The following is a 17,819-nucleotide window of genomic DNA, read 5'->3' on the forward strand; positions in this document are numbered from 1 at the left end:
ACTGAGGCCTCGTCCAGTCATTAACAGCAGCTGTGTTGCAGGAAGACGCTGATCGTGCCAGATCCAGATATTCTCTTTTTACCAATTTTTCTTATTCAGAGAGGGTATCTTTCACCAATATGTGGTTTCTGTTATTTAACACTTACTTTTCCACACTTAATAACGTTTTATTTGTGCTAAAAGTTGAGTTTGAAAGCATTTCTATGTTTAGACTTATTTGTCCAACCATGACAGTGCTCCAGTTTACCAGTTTAGCCAGTTCAGACAGTGAATAATTGTTTGCTGCCAGCTCAGCAGTCTTTGTAGACTGACATAGGAGAATATACAACCATCAAAATCCCTATAAAGGACAATATCTTCATCCCTGTATCTTCTCATGTTAGATCTGACACCTGTACAACACTGGAAGAGAGACTTATTATTATCAGGCCTGTATCAGCAGGTGCTCCACCCATGCCGATAAATTTATGGAACCTATGGAACAATCAGCTGTTTTATTACCCATATAGGTCCTGTTACCTTCTAAGGGACAGTGGGTCTCACCTGTGACCGACAGCAGCGTCCAGCTTCCGTTACGAGTCTCATCGGACGGCTTGTCCAGCAGCAGAATGCGACACTCATACCAGCCCTCGTCCTCCTGCACCAGGCCCTCCACACTCAGAGCAGTTCCCCCGGAGAGAGACACTCGACCTGGGGAACAATCAGAGGTGAGAGAGGGTCAGTGAACCAACTATGTAGAACTTAATTCATACAAAGTTAATATGGACGTTCTGGTGTTATTAAGAGTGAGAAACTGCAGTGGCAACTATCATATGAACCCTTGTTCATTTAATTCAGAAATTTAATACTGAATTAACCCTGGATGTTTCTTGAGATGAGAGACTAAAGGCCTGAAAGTAGCAGGACATAATTTTTGCTGTGTTTCACTTTTTCAAATACTATATCTGGCAGTTCTTTACATTGTGTCAAATTTCCATGATGGATGGACTAATAGGAATGCTCCAGAAAGGTTTCCATTGAAAACTTCCATTGAAACTGAAAGCTTCTTCCATTGAAGTTTTTTTCCTTCTCTTGTAGAATTTGCTTTTGGAAAAGGCCCTTTTTCTAACTGGGGGGACCCTTTCCTTTGGGGCAAATTTGACACAACTGGGCTAAACTGAACTATGGAGTGAATGCTATATAGACAGGTGGGGTAACCAGGCTTATATATATATATACTGTACAAAAGTTACAGTAAGTGTTTATCTGCTCAGTAAAACACTGATATTAAAATAAACACTAATATCACTAAAATATCACAAAAAGTGGTGGTGGTGGTTCTCCATCACTGTGTTCATTATTAGAACATCTCCAAAGTTCTCCTCATGGAGTCTAGTATTATTTATAGTTCTCCTCAGATCAACACCTGGTTTGGTGGTAAATCAGGGCTTAATGATGGTAAATCAGGTGAGCTGCTGCTGCTGCTGCTGATGGAGTTGAGCACATCCTCCACGCTGTGCTGGCTGGACTGGGAGGGGGGCGTCCAGGAGAACCCTGGAGGAACCAAGCTCTGTTCTTCAGACTAGCTCTCAGACAAGATCTCACTACTTTCTTCCTTCAGAATGAGAAGCTCTTGCTTCTCCTTTTTACTGGATTTATGTTCAGCTGCATCTGATCTGATGAGATCTGGAGCTTCTACAGTAAGAAATGAGGAAATGCCTTAAAATAATGGACTTATGTGCCTAAAACCTCTACAGAAGAGTACTGTGTGACAACACACATCATACCAGGTGTGGCAGGGTAGGTATAAACTACATTAAAGTGCAGTCATTTCCACTCTATATTCATATATTCATTTCTACATATAAAAGAAAACCACTAAACGGCACATCTAAGCTTCACGTTTCAAAACACTCCAGCAGAGCCGCTCTCCGCCACTCAAAAGTAAACACAACCAGAGCGTCTGCAGGCTTTGAAACTCTATCTCCCAGTTGCCAGGTGACTACACCCTAGGGTGATGGTGTTCGCTCACTCACCCCTCCTCTCTCTCGCTCTCTCAAATCAACTTTTCAAAGGCTCTTTTATTCTTTCAGGAGTCCTTTAAACAGGTCTGGGGTTTAAACGGTGAGGCAGCAGCAGAGTCGAAAAGCCTGAGCTAAAGGATTTAGCAGTATCTTCCCTGCAGTATCTACTACACCTAATGATCAGGTGAATCAGGTGTGTTAGGCCTGGCTTCAGAAGAGTGTCAGCCTCCCTGCTCCTCCCTGCAGCTTCCCACCTCACCCCTAACTTCCAAGTCCAGCAACCACAATATGGGCTTTAATCTAAAGGCGGGTACAGCTAGCCTCAGTATCAGCGGGTCTCCGCCCCCTCTCAGCATGTTTAATAAAGGAGGTTCATAACGAACGGGTGGAGGTGAGGCTTAGTAAGGAGCAGGCAGGGTAGAAAGTAGCCAATCCGAGGGTTTTCTGCTTTGTAAGTTGCAGCCAGAAGGAGCTTTAACATTCGGAAGGTTGCCGCCCACCCCCCGACATAATAGAGGGGAAAATCCTCTTTATTGAGGAAGATTTACATGACTTTTTAGCCTCTAGGGGGCGCACTAGCCAGGTTTGGAACAGCAAAGGCTTACAAGGGCTTACAATGGACAAATCACTTGTCTGTGAAAATGAGAGAATTTAGGGGTGGTTTCACAGACAGGGATTCGGCCCAGTCTTAGACTACAGTGCATTCTGAATGGTGATGGTTTAGTCTAGGACTAGGCTTAATCGCTTTCTGGGAAACCAGCCCATAGAGTTTAATCACAGCTATTCAGGTTTGCTCCTTTCGCTTCATCCCATGCCACAGGTTGGAGCTCCCCTTCTCCGGACACTGGCACAGGAAAAGCTGTGGTCAGGAGGCCTGGTTCCTGTAGCAACCCTTATTCCCATAACTAGCAGCGTCTGGAGGTGATGAGCTGCTCTCCAGTATCAACAACATCATACTCTACAACATCATAAAGTCGCCGCCGTGGCTTACTGTGTCTCCAGCTTTGGGCTTTTGGGCTTAAGAACTTTCTCTAGTGGACGAGATTTATGTAAGGCGTAAACATAACGGGTCAAGACTGTGATGTAACAGTTTTGGGGTTTTGGAATTGGCCCATTTTCCAGCTCTGTTCTCGGGTCTGCTGGAACAGTTACGTCTGACAGTTATTATTCCAGCTATCAAATAAATGACTTCTGATAACCCTGATCAATGAAATCCTCTATGGAATCGTAACTAAGCAGCACACAGGGAAAAACGGCTACATGCAGGGCAGGGGATCTGCATGCACGCAGCAGGACGGCACTGCTGTGTTTGAAGTGCAGCACATGTTGCCGTGCTGAAGCGTGTCTCTCGCTGTGATGTTTGTGAGGCTGGGTGGTGAGGGTAATCATTAACCTCGTCCCAGAGGAGAGGAGGCACTGTGGAATCCAGCCTGCGATAACAGCAGCAGCCCACAGCCGCCTGCACTCCACTCCGGCCATGTTTACTCTCTCCCAGTACAGCACAGGGTTAAACCCTGCAGAGAATCAGGCCTTAAATAGACTCAGCTAACTGGCCTTTCCACACACACACACACACACACACACACAAACACACTCAGATTTAGGTCATATAGCATCTCTCTGACTGATCCAGTGCTGTGAGAATTATCCTCCGCTAAAGTGTTGCCATAGTACCTGGTGCCAGTGGTTTGGATTTGAATTTAGTTGCCGTGGTGACGAGGATTAAAATCAGACGGGGAAGGCGGGGGCTTAAAGAGGAGGCGAAGTGCTCGGGTTACGCAGGGCAGGGCTGAAAAGTGACTGAGGTGCATCAGGAATGTCAAAATACACACCACTGCTCCCCAAAAACTACCTTTTTTATTGTCTTGGACACTGTCCGGGTGGTCCGGGCTGAACGGACCAATTTTACAACCACCTTTAAATGACTCCAAGTTTTGTATTGTGTTGAACTGTATCAGACTGTATTGCTGTATATTGACTAGCATGCTAGAGCTAGGCAATTCATCGAAAATTTGTCAATATCCATACACATATCCATATAGAACCTCTAATCAATATAATATATTGATTATTTTTATGATTTGTATTTTTATTAATATTAAATTTATATTTAACATTATATATTATATATACAATATTTATTTTTACCCCACTGTGTGTTCATGTACTGTGCTCTTAAAAACATACTACCACATTTGTAGCTTCATGACTCCGCCCCATCCAGCCTGCGACACTGAAGCTACATGGAGGACCTCAAACACAGAGCCAACTGAGCAACACAAGCTTAATTATTTATAAACTCATCGTAATCAAGATAAAATGTCCAATTAATCATGATACTGATTTAAGGTCATATCGCCTAGCATTGTAGCACGTTAGCTTGAGTCTAGAACACTAGATCAGAACACTGTAATGCACAACTCTAGCTGTAAATAGACAACCAACCAATGTTGACATTTTTGGGACACATATGGAGTTTGGCTTCCCTTTATCCCCTCCATGCAGTGAACACACACACACCAGTGAAACACACACATGCCCGGGGAGCAGAGAGGGTGAAGGGCCTTGCTCAAGGGCCCAACAGTGGCAGCTTATTAGACCCGGGTATCGAACCCACAACCCTGTCATCAATAGGCTAAAGCTCTCACCGCTGAGCCACCACTCGATCCACTGAGCCGTTCTAAAAAGGTTACAGGGTTGAATGTGACGGGGTTGAGTGTGCTAACATGGCTAATACCTTTCTAGAAGTAAAAAACCTTCTTAACAAAGATTTAAGGCCCGACCCCATAACTTACAGGACCTAAACGATCGGCTGCTAACATTATCTTGGTGCCAGCTGCCACACAGATACCTTCAGAGGTCTTGTGGAGTCCGTACCTCAACAGGTCAAAGCTGTTGTGGTGGCCCAAGGGGGACCTACACAGTATTAGCCAATATTCCACATGCTGACCCAGTTGACTATGACCAGCATGGTCATTCAGCTCTAACACCACTCTGAGGGATGAGTTTAATTAGTTAAAGGGGGCTAAGACAAATGATGGATGAGTTCAGTCAACAACACTGAGACTCTGCTGGCAATGAATGTGAAGTGAATAGCCATCAATGAAGCTCACGCTAATGGGACCATGTTAACTGGTGGCTATTCGCTCCCATTCATTGTTAGCCACAACAGCATGCTGGAAGGAGGGTTTTCTGTTCTCTGTAAGGAAATGTGGGAAAGTTATAGAAAGAACAGAGGCTAGAGAAGGTGAAGGGAGGTGCAGGGATCATAATAAAGAGTGTACGCTTTGTGCTTTTCTCCTGGGGTTACGAGCCAGTAGGAAGGTCGTACATGAATAACAGATATCTGCAGGTCTCCATGAAGATAAAAGTGCAGAAATGGATGAGTGATGGTTAGAATAACTGAGCAAAAGTGTCTGCAGCGGTCAAAGTAAACAAACGCAGAAGCATCAACTCCCATCATCTGTGTGTCCACCTGTTTCCTCATTCAGCACAGAGCCACTTCAAAAGATCCCTCATACACACACACACACACACACACAGTACCCTCGCCCTTTACACACCAAGAGTGCTCCACAGTTCTCCTTTTTCTTTTTTTTACAATACTGACAGCAGTACCAGTATCATCTGAAACTGTGAGAGTCGGTCAATACCTTCTTCTGTTGCTAACCGGCCCTGAGGTAAAGGTATATTACACTGACAAAAGTAATGGGACACCTGCTCATTCACTTTCGTTTCTGCCGAAATACAGGACATTAAAACAGAGCTGATCCTGCTTTTGATGGAGTAACTGTCTCTACTGTCCAGGGAAGAAGGTTTTCTACTAGATTTTGGAGGAGCATTGCTGTGAGGATTTGATTGCATTCAGCGACAAGAGCGTTAGTAAAGTCAGGATGTTGGATGATCACCACCCCACCTCATCGTGAACTCCCCAACTCGTCCCACCTCTTTTACAACTGCTCCACCGCTCAAAGCTGGGGGGCTTTATGCACCTCTAACCCACACCTGGCACTAAGCTGTGTGTGCATTTGCACATCTGTGTCAGCAATGGGTGCAACTTAAAGAAGCTGAGTGCATTCGTTAGAAGGGGTGTCCACAAACATTTGGCCATACAGTAGCATTAACTACTGTATGGCCAAACTACTATTTCAAAGTGTTACTAATGGCAGTACGTCTCTACAGGGACTAGACCAGGTGTGTGTGCATTTGCACATCTGTGTCAGCAATGGGTGCAACTTAAAGGAGCTGAGTGCATTCGTTAGAAGGGGTGTCCACAAACATTTGGCCATACCGTAGCTTCTGATTCAGTGCTATTTCACAGTGCTACTCCAATACCGGCGCTCCCAGTTTCCAGCTCAGGAAATAAAGGCCTTCAGCTTCCATACATTTCCAGGGTTGTCCAAAACACTGCTAACCTCCTCCCCCACTCACACACCCACATCCACACACACACGCACATACACACACTGTTGCTGAGTGACTAACCATGCCCCATCGCACACAGCAAAGCAAAGATGCACAAACACACACACACACACACACAGAGTCCCGTTGCTAAGTCATGGCATACTGAAGTCTCTAAAGAGCTGAGCTGAGCACCCAGTGGAGAACATACACAGTGGTGAGCAGGAAGACAGACAGCTTTAGGGTTGGGGTCAGTAAACAGGTCACGCTCGCTGGTATAGCCTAGAAGCTCTTTTTTATGGGAAGGTGCACTGAGAGCATATTCTCATTAACAGGCGTCCCGTGGGGGAGGGAAGTGGAGTGGAGTGGAGTGGGGTGGGGTGATGGAAGTTGCACCCCTGGAGTAATCTGGGGTTCAGTGCTGAGCTCTTGGGAATATTAGCACGACTCATTTGGCTTGGCTCTTAGAAACTGCATTCCAGTGGACCTCATACAGAGCCCATGCCCTACCAGCTGGGTTCTCCATCATACGACTGGTAGAAATGAGCTATTTCAGCTATGTCAGCTCTCGTCCGTATTCCCCAGCTTTAGCATCAGTGTTCTTCATTAAGGTGCTTCAAATGGTTCTTTGAGAGGTTTCTGGTCCATTGAAGAACCATGTGCTTGTAATAGGGATGCGAGTGTGAAGCACCTATTAATAAAAAAGCTACTTTAGAACCTTTAAAGCAAGTGAGGGTTCTTCAGGCTGTTAAGTGGTTCTTTAGATCTCCCAAAATGTATATTGCAAATATAGTTCATGCATATATAGTTTAAAGTTATAGAACCAAAAGTGGTTCTTCTATGGCATCGATTGAGAAACCTTTGGAAGAATCTTTATTTTTACAGGTGGTACTGGTGGTTGGTGTGGCGCAACAGATAACACCACTACCTGCCAGTGAGCTACCACGCCATGTGGGAGACTGGGGTTCGATTCCCGGTCTGGGTGACCAATAAGAGCTACACCAATAAGAGTCCTTGGGCAAGACTCCTAACACTATGTTGGCCCACCTTTGTAACATGAGGAACCGTGTAAGTTGCTCTAGCCACATACGAATATGTATATATATATATATATATATATATATATATATATATATATATATATAAAAACCTTGTATCTCCAATATGGCAACTTTCCAAGAGACTTTCAATGGTCAGTGTGTCAACCTGCTCTGTGGTGGTCAATCCTGTGAGGTCCTGACCACTACAGTCAGGAATTCTAGACCTACACAGTTCTCCTATATGGGAAGTGGAACTGATCTAATAACCAAAGGTCCTTCCAAACCATTATAATCTTTATAATATTTCCATTAAAAAACACTGCATGGACGTTTTCCCTTCTCTAACACCCACAACCTCCTCTCTGAAGAATGATCAAAGGCAGGACAAGCTGGACAGGCTATGGCCACTGGCAGTATTTCACTGAGGCTTTCAAACAGGACGGATAGTCACGGTGCGGCTAAAGTTTCACGGCTAATCTCGCGTGTCAGGCCGATTCACGCCAGTCCCTCCCCCCACCCCCCCCCCCCCCCACACAAAAACCCCCAGCTAACTGACCCCCATTTATTAGTGCACAAGCCTTCTGTCACTAACGTCTTCTAGCCCGGAGCTGTGAAACCCGTACCCTGTGGAGTCCCCCCCTCACCCCACCACTACCACCACCACCTCTATTCCGACCCACGGACATTGAGTCACTGCTTGGCAAGCGTTTCCTATGCACTCTATGCATGTCTCTCCGGTTTCAGTGAGGAAGAGAGGAGGTCAGGTTTCGGGCTATGCCACACTATCCAACAGCTTTCTGCCATTGTCCTTTAAGGCCTTGTTTTCGTTTGAAATTTGAATCACAGGGTGGTATAAGCCTCATAACAGGGCTGAAACTACAGTGGCAGCTTCACCGGAGTTTGTTTGGGGTGGTCACTCTAGACGTATGGGGGTGGGGTGGGAAACCATTATAGTATTTGGGGGGTGGGGTGTGTTTTTTTTTTAAGCCTAGATTACAAAGAGCGAACAAAAGAAATAGAATAAATTAAAATCAATACTAATACTACACTCCTACACCCTTAAAAAGGGGTTCTTCAATGGTTCTTCAGTAAAGACGAGGGTTTCGAGAAACCCCTAATTGGTCAAATCCATTCATTGTTCTTTGGTTCACTGGTTTATTGGTTCTTTAACCCTGTATAACTCTAACTGTCTGCATGTGGGCCAATGCTTTAAGTCCTCACTGCCATAATTTACATATTACACATTTAAGAGGGTTCTACACAGCACTGAAACTGGGTTCTTTTGAACCTTCCTTGTGAACCTGTTCAGCCCAGACCAGGTCCTTTAACATGACGTATGGTTTAAAGAATCAAATACAAGAACCACATAACCAGCTAAAATCATATATGCATTCCTTAATGGTTCCTTAAGCAGTTGTTTTTTTTTTATACAGTTGTGCTCAAAAGTTTACACACCCCGGCATTACATTTACATTGAAGGCATTTAGCAGACGCTCTTCTCCAGAGCGACTTACAAAAGTGCTTCACTGTTTACCCAAGAAAAATCTCAACTAGTTTAAATAGACTAAAAGTCAAAGATCCTCTAATGTTAGACTCTACTAAACACAAGTCAGTAAGGAGACCACTCTGCTGTTCACCCAAGTACTCTCAGAAGAGGAGGGTCTTCAGTCTGAGTTTGAAGACAGCGAGCGTTGGACTCTGCAGTTCGGACACCCAGGGGAAGCTCGCTCCACCACTTCGGTGCAGGACAGTAAAAAGTCTGGACGCTCGTCTTCCGTGGATCTTATAGGATGGCGGGTCGAGCCAAGCCGTACTTGAAGCTGGAAGGGCTCTTGGCGCGGATCGGCTTTTGACCATCGCCATCAAGTACGGAGGGGCTGGTTGATCCAGTCTTGGCTTTGTAGGCCAGAGTCAGGGGTTCTGAATCTGATGACCTGGGTAGCAGCTACAGGAAGCTACAGTGAAGAGAGAACCCAGCAGTGGAGAGACATGGCTGAGTGGCTGAGTGTGTGGCAAGGAGGCAAGTGCCTCCTTATTGTGCATCTTGAAACAGCCACACCACTAGTTTTCAGAGAGTCCTGGATTTCAGCTGATGTAATTTTCCTGGCAGTCGTGGCCGAAATTTTTGTTGGTCTACCTGACCGTGCTTTGGTTTTACAGAGCCCCTGCTTTTCCATGTGTTAATCACAGTTCGAACACTGCTGACTGGCATTATCAATTCCTTGGATATCTTTTAGGATCCCTTTCCTGTTTTATACAGTTCAACTACCCTTTCCCCGTAGAACCGTTGACAATTCTTCTGCTTTCCCCATGACTCACAATCCAGAAACGTCAGTGGTTGGATGAAAGATGCAAGAGTCTGTCTGGATCCCAGAAACTCACTCAGCTCTTATGCACACACACAGATTACAAGCAAACAGGCCACAGGTGAGGATGTTACCTTTAGCAGCCAAATTTGTGCATGTTATCAGGCCAAAGTCGTGTATGTTGGATGTTTTTGGTTGTCATTATGATTTAAAAAGAGAAAACACAGTAGTTTGACAATAAATGGCTTCACCCAACCACTAACCATGAGTGGAAAAGAAGTTTTTTTGTGTTATCATTCATATTCATATCATATTCTCTGAAAAAAGGCCAAAAAAAGCTAAAATCCTGTGGGGGTATGTAAACTTTTGAGCACGACTGTAAAACCACTGCCTTTACTGAAGAACCCCCCTTTTAAGCCAGTGCATGGTCCTTTAAAGAACCCTTTAACAGACCAAAATGGTTAAAAAGTCAAAGAACCTTTTTTTTTGGCACCTTTTAAATACATAACTTCAGTGGAACCCTATTTGGTACAATCTAGAACCATGTTAAAGGTTCTTTAGACGCATTGATAAGAGGTTAATGTTCCCCAGCAATGTAAAATATCACTATACGCTCAAAACCTTGACCCTGGGTTTGTTTGGTGAGAGCTCAGAGTAAAATTTCCCCCATCTGTCCGCTTGTGTCACACTCATCCTCCGGCTCTCGCTCAGAGCCCCCATCCAGTCTGTGTACTAAACACACACCTTAAACCTCAATCCTACAATAACCGCATGACTAAGCAGTCATATAGACATTCTTGTTTTGGCGACTCCTTCTCTGTGTCAAGTGATGGGTTCAGTGAAAACACTCTGTCCCGTGTCCTCCTGGCCAAGAGTAGAAGAACCCATACTGGTGGTTTCCAGTGAATATGTACAATTGAGTGGGGTGCAACTCAGTGGGGTTAAATTAGAGCTGGCCGATATGGTAAAAATACTATATCACGATATGATTTATAACGATACATATAATCACAAACTAAAAACATCAGTAGTGTCAACTCCCAGCAGTGCTAACTCCCAGCAGTGCTAACCCACAGCAGCGCTAACCCACAGCAGCGCTAACCCCTAGCAATGCTAGTTTCCAGCTTTCCAGCAATGCTACTTTACTCAGCAACAGAGCTAACTGCTAGCAAGTGTGATGAGGTCCTAGCTAGGTGGCAATTAAAAATGACTACATTTATACATATATTATATGTAAATACATAATGTATAAACATATATATAAACATTAAACATATATATATATATATATATATATATATATATATATATATATATATATATATATATATATATATATAAACAAATATACAGAGCTAGCTGCTAGCAAGTGTGATGAGGTCCTAGCTAGGTGGCATTTGAAAATGACTACCTTAAATACATAATATATAATATGTATAAATACATAATATATAAACATTAGACATTTATATAAACAAAAGGTTCCAACAGAGCTAACTGCTAGCAAGTGTTTTGAGGTTCTAGCTAGTATGTAGCAACTGAAAATGACTAAATTCTAAAACAAACAAACATATTTATTTATTTATTTATTTTTGTTTATTTATTTATTTTTTAATTAAACAAGGTGACCATATTGTGCAGCGTATGTTTCTACCACTTTGAATTATGGTCGGGTAGATTAGCTTGCAGTGTGCTTTAGTCTAAAGATGAGGTTGGCCTGTATGAAATGCGAGACACTGTTAGTGAAACGGACCCCACTCTTTTTTTACGGTAAGTTTTACCACAAAACTACAGCACTGGCCAGCAAGCGTGAGTAATGCCATAGTGCGTGAGTGTGTGAGCTGACACCTGAGCTGAGGTAAAGCCCGAGGCGAGGAAATTCACACCCTGCCTGTCCAGCAACCCCTCCCTCCTGTAACCACTGCTGTGAAGGAGAACCTGCCCCTGACCAAAAAGTCCCTCGAAACCTTTTGTTGTCCAAACAGAACACCAGCGTGTCGTTATAGGAGAAGCTGGATCCTCCCAGACATTCCCTCATATTTGTTCTGCTCTGGTTTGACATGGAGAAAGTGTTGTGTTTCCCTTTTAACGGAATGTTAAATATACGTTACCCGGAGTGAATGAAACTCAGAGAACCAGAGCAGGTTCCCCCTCCGTTTAGTGCAGAGCAGAAAAGGTTTCCATGAGCTATCACTGTATTCAGGGTGCTGTATGCTTGGGGGGGTATTAAGGGCCTGTGACTGACAGAGGCCCTACCAATTATTATCAGTTAGTCCACTTGGGGATTCTATTAATCACACCAGCGCATCAAATCTGATGTTCCTATTACTAAATCTGTAGACTCCGCCCTTTCCATTGCAACCTCGCTGCCAGATCGTATGTGACTCACATCTGTAGCTATGAGACTATGAAGGCCGGTCTAATACCCGTCTCTGCCTCTCGCCGTGTCTAACTGGTGGATTCATGTGTCCGTCATCTGCTTCATATCTGTAATTGGTGGATTTGTGCATCCATCTATGGTTTTGGGTGGAATTTAACCAATGGACACTCAGAAACGTTATATACTGCTTATATACTATCGTTATAGACTATTTTATTTATACATGCCTCTACTTTTGTGAAGCTGAGACTCTGGTAAACCCATTTTAGGCACCAAAGCTAGTCTTTCACATTGGTGCAAAGGGTGCAGGGAGGATGTTCTCGCAGGGAATATGAGGAATTTCTGAAACCTGACTTTCTGACTTCACTTTTTCATGTAGTAGTCTAAACCTGCATCTCTTCACGCAGTGCTCTGGGCCACATGAGTCTCATCACTGGTTTGAACAGTCTGATATAAATCATGTGGGTATTATTTTAGGTGCTAGTGCCTTAAAAAAGGCCAATTTAAGAAGATATGCATAAATTGAGAAAATGCCCAGTATGCACAGTAAATCTGCAGCACTTTTAGTGTTAAATTAACACTGTAAATGTTAAAAATGAAGACCTATCATTTTTTTTTATCTTTACAAAAATAAAAAAAAAGGAACAAAAATTTAACACTAAAGGTGTTAATTTAACACTAAAAGTGCTGGGCATTTTCTCAATTTACTAGAAAAGCTAGTGCTGAAAGACTAGCTTTGGTGCCTAAAATGGGTTTACCAGAGTCTCAGCTTCACAAAAGTAGAGGAATGTATAAATAAAATAGTCTATAACGATAGTATATAAACAGTATATAACGTTATTTAAACATAAAGGTTTAGCCTGTGAACTCGTGCTTTGCATTAGCTGGCTGTGACGATACATTTTTCATGGATTAACAAAGAGCATGTATCGTTTAACCCTCTGGAGTCTACACAGTAAATCTGCCAGTGTTAAATCAACACCTTTAGTAATAAATCAACACTGTTCATTTTTTTACAGTGTTGATTTAACACTAAAAGTGCATAAGGGTATTTTCTCAGTTTTTGCATATCTTCTTAAATTGACCTTTTTAAAGGCACTAGCATCTTAAAACAAAAAAATAATAAATAAATAAATATATATATATATATATATATATATATATATATATATATAGCATCTAATATATACGTATATATATATATATATAAAGATTTTTTTCTTGACTTTTACTGGCTTTTACTGTTTTATGTCTCTGTTGTTTTATTTTTAATGATTTTTAAATGTTTTATTTTTTGCTTTTTTCTTGCTTTTACATTCTTTATGTCATTGTATTTTTTCCTTGTTAATGTAAAGCACTTGACTTGCCACCGTGTATGAAAGGACACAAATAAACTCGTCTTGCCAAAAAAAAAAAAAAATCATATAGGCTTATCGTCTCTTGATAAATTGTCTTATCGTGATACACCATATGCTTTTCTCAGCTTATCGAGGATACTGTAAGTGCTTAATAAACACTGATCAACTGCAGGGTGTAATTAGACTGGTTAAATAACATGCAGTGCAGCCGATGTTCAGTGTGGGACAGTATCTGTTGCTACTGATGTATTCAGTCTTTAAATATCGTGATATAGTATTTTCACCATATCGTCCAGCCCTATATAGGCTTACTCAGCGAATCACTGAGGCAGCTTTTCAGAGTGGCCTCCACAATGTAAAACACTTAAAAACACTTCAATGAAACAACAAAGGGAAAGGAGGGCACTCCAAATCGTGGTGGTCTGGTAATCACAGGCTGCCACCAACATCTGTTACTTCCGAACAACCCCGGAGGTTCCCACAGCACGCTCGAATGTTTTCCCTGATCCAACAAAACTCATTCAGCTCATGACAGCTCAGTAATTAGCTGATGGATTGAAGCAGGTGTGTTAGTGCAGGGAGAATATTACTCTTTACAGTGCAGCCATACACTGCATGTCCAGATGTTTGTGGACAGCCCTTCTAATGAATGCATTCAGCTATTTTAGGTTGCACCCACACACACAGCTTGTCTAGTCCCTGTAGAGAAGTATTGCCAATACAATAGGACTCTCTGGCAGCAGATAAATAAACATGAACCTATCGGCACCATGCTGCCTAATGCCCGGTGTGGGCTAGAGAGGGAATAAGCATTGAGCATTGGAGCAGTGGAAGAACTGTGTTCTCTGGATTGAAGGTTGGTGCTCCATCCAGTACTTTTGGGATGAGGTGGGGATGCTCTGAAATCTAGTAGAAAGTCTTCTTCTCTAGACAGTTATTCCAACAAAAGAAGGATAAACCCTTGATTTTGGAAGAAACCATGAATGAACGAGCAGATGTCCCAATACTTTTGTCCATATAGTGTGCTGCAGGACTTAATAGGTGGATATAATTGGATATTTATGAAAATATATGCTTTTATTGTAGATCATTTAAAAGCGCTTGCTAATTTGATCTAGATTAAGCTACTTAACCCTCATGCAGAGTGCTGTAAGCTTTTGGCTGAGCTGGAAAGCAAACTGTTGTTCTGTGTAATCAAGTGAAAGCGATTGCAATCATCTCAAATGGTCAGGCAGCCAACTAGCCAATTAGTCTGACAAAAATTGTGAAGCAATTACAACAAACCAGACCCCAGGAGATCATATGTTCAAATACAAGCAATGTCTCAGTGCTCCAATGGTCAGGATGGGTCATTTACCATGCCCATCAGATCTAGATTAGGTTATTTAAACCCTCACCCTATTTCATCTCTCCAACATAGAAGGCTATAACCCTGTGATTGGACTGAATAGCACACTGTTGTTCTGGGCATGAGCAAATGGAAATCAAATGAAAATGACTCAAACGGTCAGACATTAAACACTCCACTGGTCAGTAAAACAAAGCCTGGATCCAACATCAACAGTAAGCAAAAGCTGGCCTCAAAATGAGCTACATGTCACAATATCTGGCCAATTTATGGCCAAAATAATGCAGTAACTGATTACAGTGTTTAGACTGTGGCTCCGCCTCCTCAATCAGTTTACTGCTTATTTCCATCTGCAGGTTAGAGGTCCTCCTATCACATATGGCAGGCCTTCCTATTCTCAGACTCCTGACCATGGAGGGCTGTTAGTGGTGTTGTTGGGATTCGAACTTATGATTTCCTGACTCTTGACAAGCAGGCAGTTAGACAGTCGCTCCACTCTAGAGTTGTGAAGCCATGTACATTTCCATGTCTGAGAAAGAAGGGAAGGGAAATTTATTCAGAACTGTGTTTTTAGTGTAATTTCACAGCTCTAGACCGGCCCTACGGTCTAACTGCTGCTCAGCAAGTGTGAGGAGATCATAAGCTCAAATTCCAGCAAGGGCTCTAAATGCTCCAGTGTCTAAAGCCTCCCAGTCTGGGGACGTCATGTGATAGGGGGAGTTCTAACCTGCAGATGGGAATAAACAGTAAACAAATTGAGGGGGCGGAGCCACTGGCTAAACATCAGTTTCAGCTGCAGCTCATTTACTGATGTTTTTAAGGATCACCTCAATATGTATAGGTGACCAAACTAAAATGCAGAGGTGAAAAATGTCCATGTTATTTTCCATGAAACCCATCATTAGTATTGATTGAAATACCACTTAAATACCACTTCCTCTCTAATCAGCTGGCATTACTATCGCTATCGTCATGGCTACAGTCAGTGTGACTGACAGGTGCTCAGCATCTCAGAAGTCCAGACCAGACAAAGTCTCTTTTTCCTAACCAAAGGTCCTGAGGTCGAATCGCACTAAAGCCAGCAGCCTCCCACGTTACCACGGCCGCCAGTCCACCCCTTCCACATTAGAGCCATTGTGTGGGCCTTTCTAAGGACAGCTGGAAAGAATAAGGTAGTCCCGGCCTATTGAGTGACTCCCTTCCCCATAGACGGCCTTTGTGCTGCAGCCCCGGCTCAGACAATAGGGAATGATGCAATGAGATGGGAGAAAAGAGAGCAGGTCCCACCGGACCCTGACGAGCTCAGAGAAAGCACATACAGCCCGGCAGTGACGCTCAGGTGAGGCGTAGAGGTTATGAAGGAGGTTTCTCAGAGGTGACGGAGAGTTACGGAGCCAGTTATTACTCAATCCCCCATTGGAAGGTGAGATTAGGTAAAAGATAACGAGCAGAAGCTCACCTTCATAGCTGGGGTGTACTCGAGGCGCGTACGATCCAAATTTGATAAGGACTGGGATGTCGTAGCCCTGGCGGACCCACTCCACCACGTGCAAGGGGCCTGAAGAGCCTTCAGCCGGAGGAGCCAGGCTGCACTTCAGTAAAGCCGAACCACCCAGCTTCCCCCACACCGACGGACCAGCATGACCAGCAGATACACCTATCACAGCCATGAGAGTGGATTAGTACAGTAGCTCTCAGAAGACCTTCAGATTAGGAACTTTCAATGCGTGAGTAGAGTCTGAACTGTACACTTACCCAATAAGCAGGCCACAGCAGTAATGATGAGTTCTGGTAGAAGCCCCTTCTGTGCCATGGCTGATGTTCAGGCAGCCTCACACCATGTCCATACCTGCAGAGACATCATTCAGGTCAAATCCTCAACTACGAGAACCCCTTCCACGTCTAGGAGGAGCTGGAGCTTCTCCATCATCAAGTACCAGAAGGCAGCAAGCATATATGAGTCCACTGGCTCGATATGTTTGGCGGCAACTGTATGCAGAGGCGTTATGACTGAGGAGGCCGGCCCCTGGCTGAAATATGAATGAGAGCTTTCTTAACGCTCAGCATGGCGTTTCATTCGGTTCATTGATAAAATCCCACAATTCAACACAATGAGCCAATCAGCTTGCCTGTTGCACAAATCATGAATGCTATTAACTACTAGCTAGGGATTTAAAAGAAAAAGATGTCACCTGACCTTCAGTTTCCAATATTTTGGTCGCCCCCCATTCATAGAGATAACTGCCTGGTCTCGTATGACTGGAAATAACTGCAAAGATGGCCGCAAAGCATGGCAACGAACGTCGGACTGTTGACGAACGTCTGCCTAGCTAGTGTTCAGTCAGTGGAGCTCCTGTGTTTTCCATTGCCAGGATACACAGCAATACGCCTGAACACCCCTCTTTTCGAGACCACCGCGCCCATCAGTGTAGATATATTCACAAGCAGAGTTGCTGTTTAAACAACGCAGGTGGAAGGAGTGTAAATAGATGGTTGGTGGGGTGGGAGATAACGATTAGCATCGTTAATGGTGGAAGGTGTAGGATAGGGCCCTATAACATACTGTTGTCTATAAACATGGACCATATTCTGCCCAGACCATAGCATCTAGCTATAGCAGCTTTCTTATGAAGGATTTTAAAGATCTAAGCTCATGATACAACACACCAGTCTCCTAACTGACTAAAAGATCTTTTTCGGGGTTGTTCTCAAGCCAACTGGTCAACATCCACAGCATCCACACGTCTCCTCCTTACAAGGCTTACTGCATGTCATCTGTGGGCAATACTCGTAATAAAAGTCCAGGTTAAGCCTATTTGCGTATCCAAACTCCCCAGGCTAAGTCCAGGGTAAAAGGAAGCACTGTAAAGTGAACACCATAAGCTGCTAAGATTCGGCAGGTGAAAGTAGGGATCAGCACGTGAGGCCCAGCGACTCTGAGCTGTTTAAGCCAATAATGCTACGTTCCCAGCAAAAAGGA

The 17,819-nt window shown here is 43.5% G+C and overlaps 1 protein-coding gene across 1 annotated transcript in view; it reads right to left on the minus strand.

The window, feature by feature from the left end:
- igsf9a (immunoglobulin superfamily, member 9a) overlaps window positions 1-16,461 on the minus strand; it is a gene marked incomplete at its 5' end in the record, with an annotated part of 47,142 nt that extends 30,681 nt beyond the window's left edge. The window contains 2 exons of the mRNA XM_072658203.1: window positions 544-690; window positions 16,299-16,461. Coding sequence (XP_072514304.1) covers window positions 544-690; window positions 16,299-16,461 — 310 coding nt within the window. The remainder of the gene's footprint in view (window positions 1-543; window positions 691-16,298) is intronic.
- Between the last annotated feature and the right edge of the window lie 1,358 nt (window positions 16,462-17,819).

The sequence above is a fragment of the Salminus brasiliensis genome, chromosome 16 (genome assembly GCF_030463535.1).
Source record: "Salminus brasiliensis chromosome 16, fSalBra1.hap2, whole genome shotgun sequence".
In the NCBI taxonomy this organism is placed as follows: domain Eukaryota; kingdom Metazoa; phylum Chordata; class Actinopteri; order Characiformes; family Bryconidae; genus Salminus; species Salminus brasiliensis.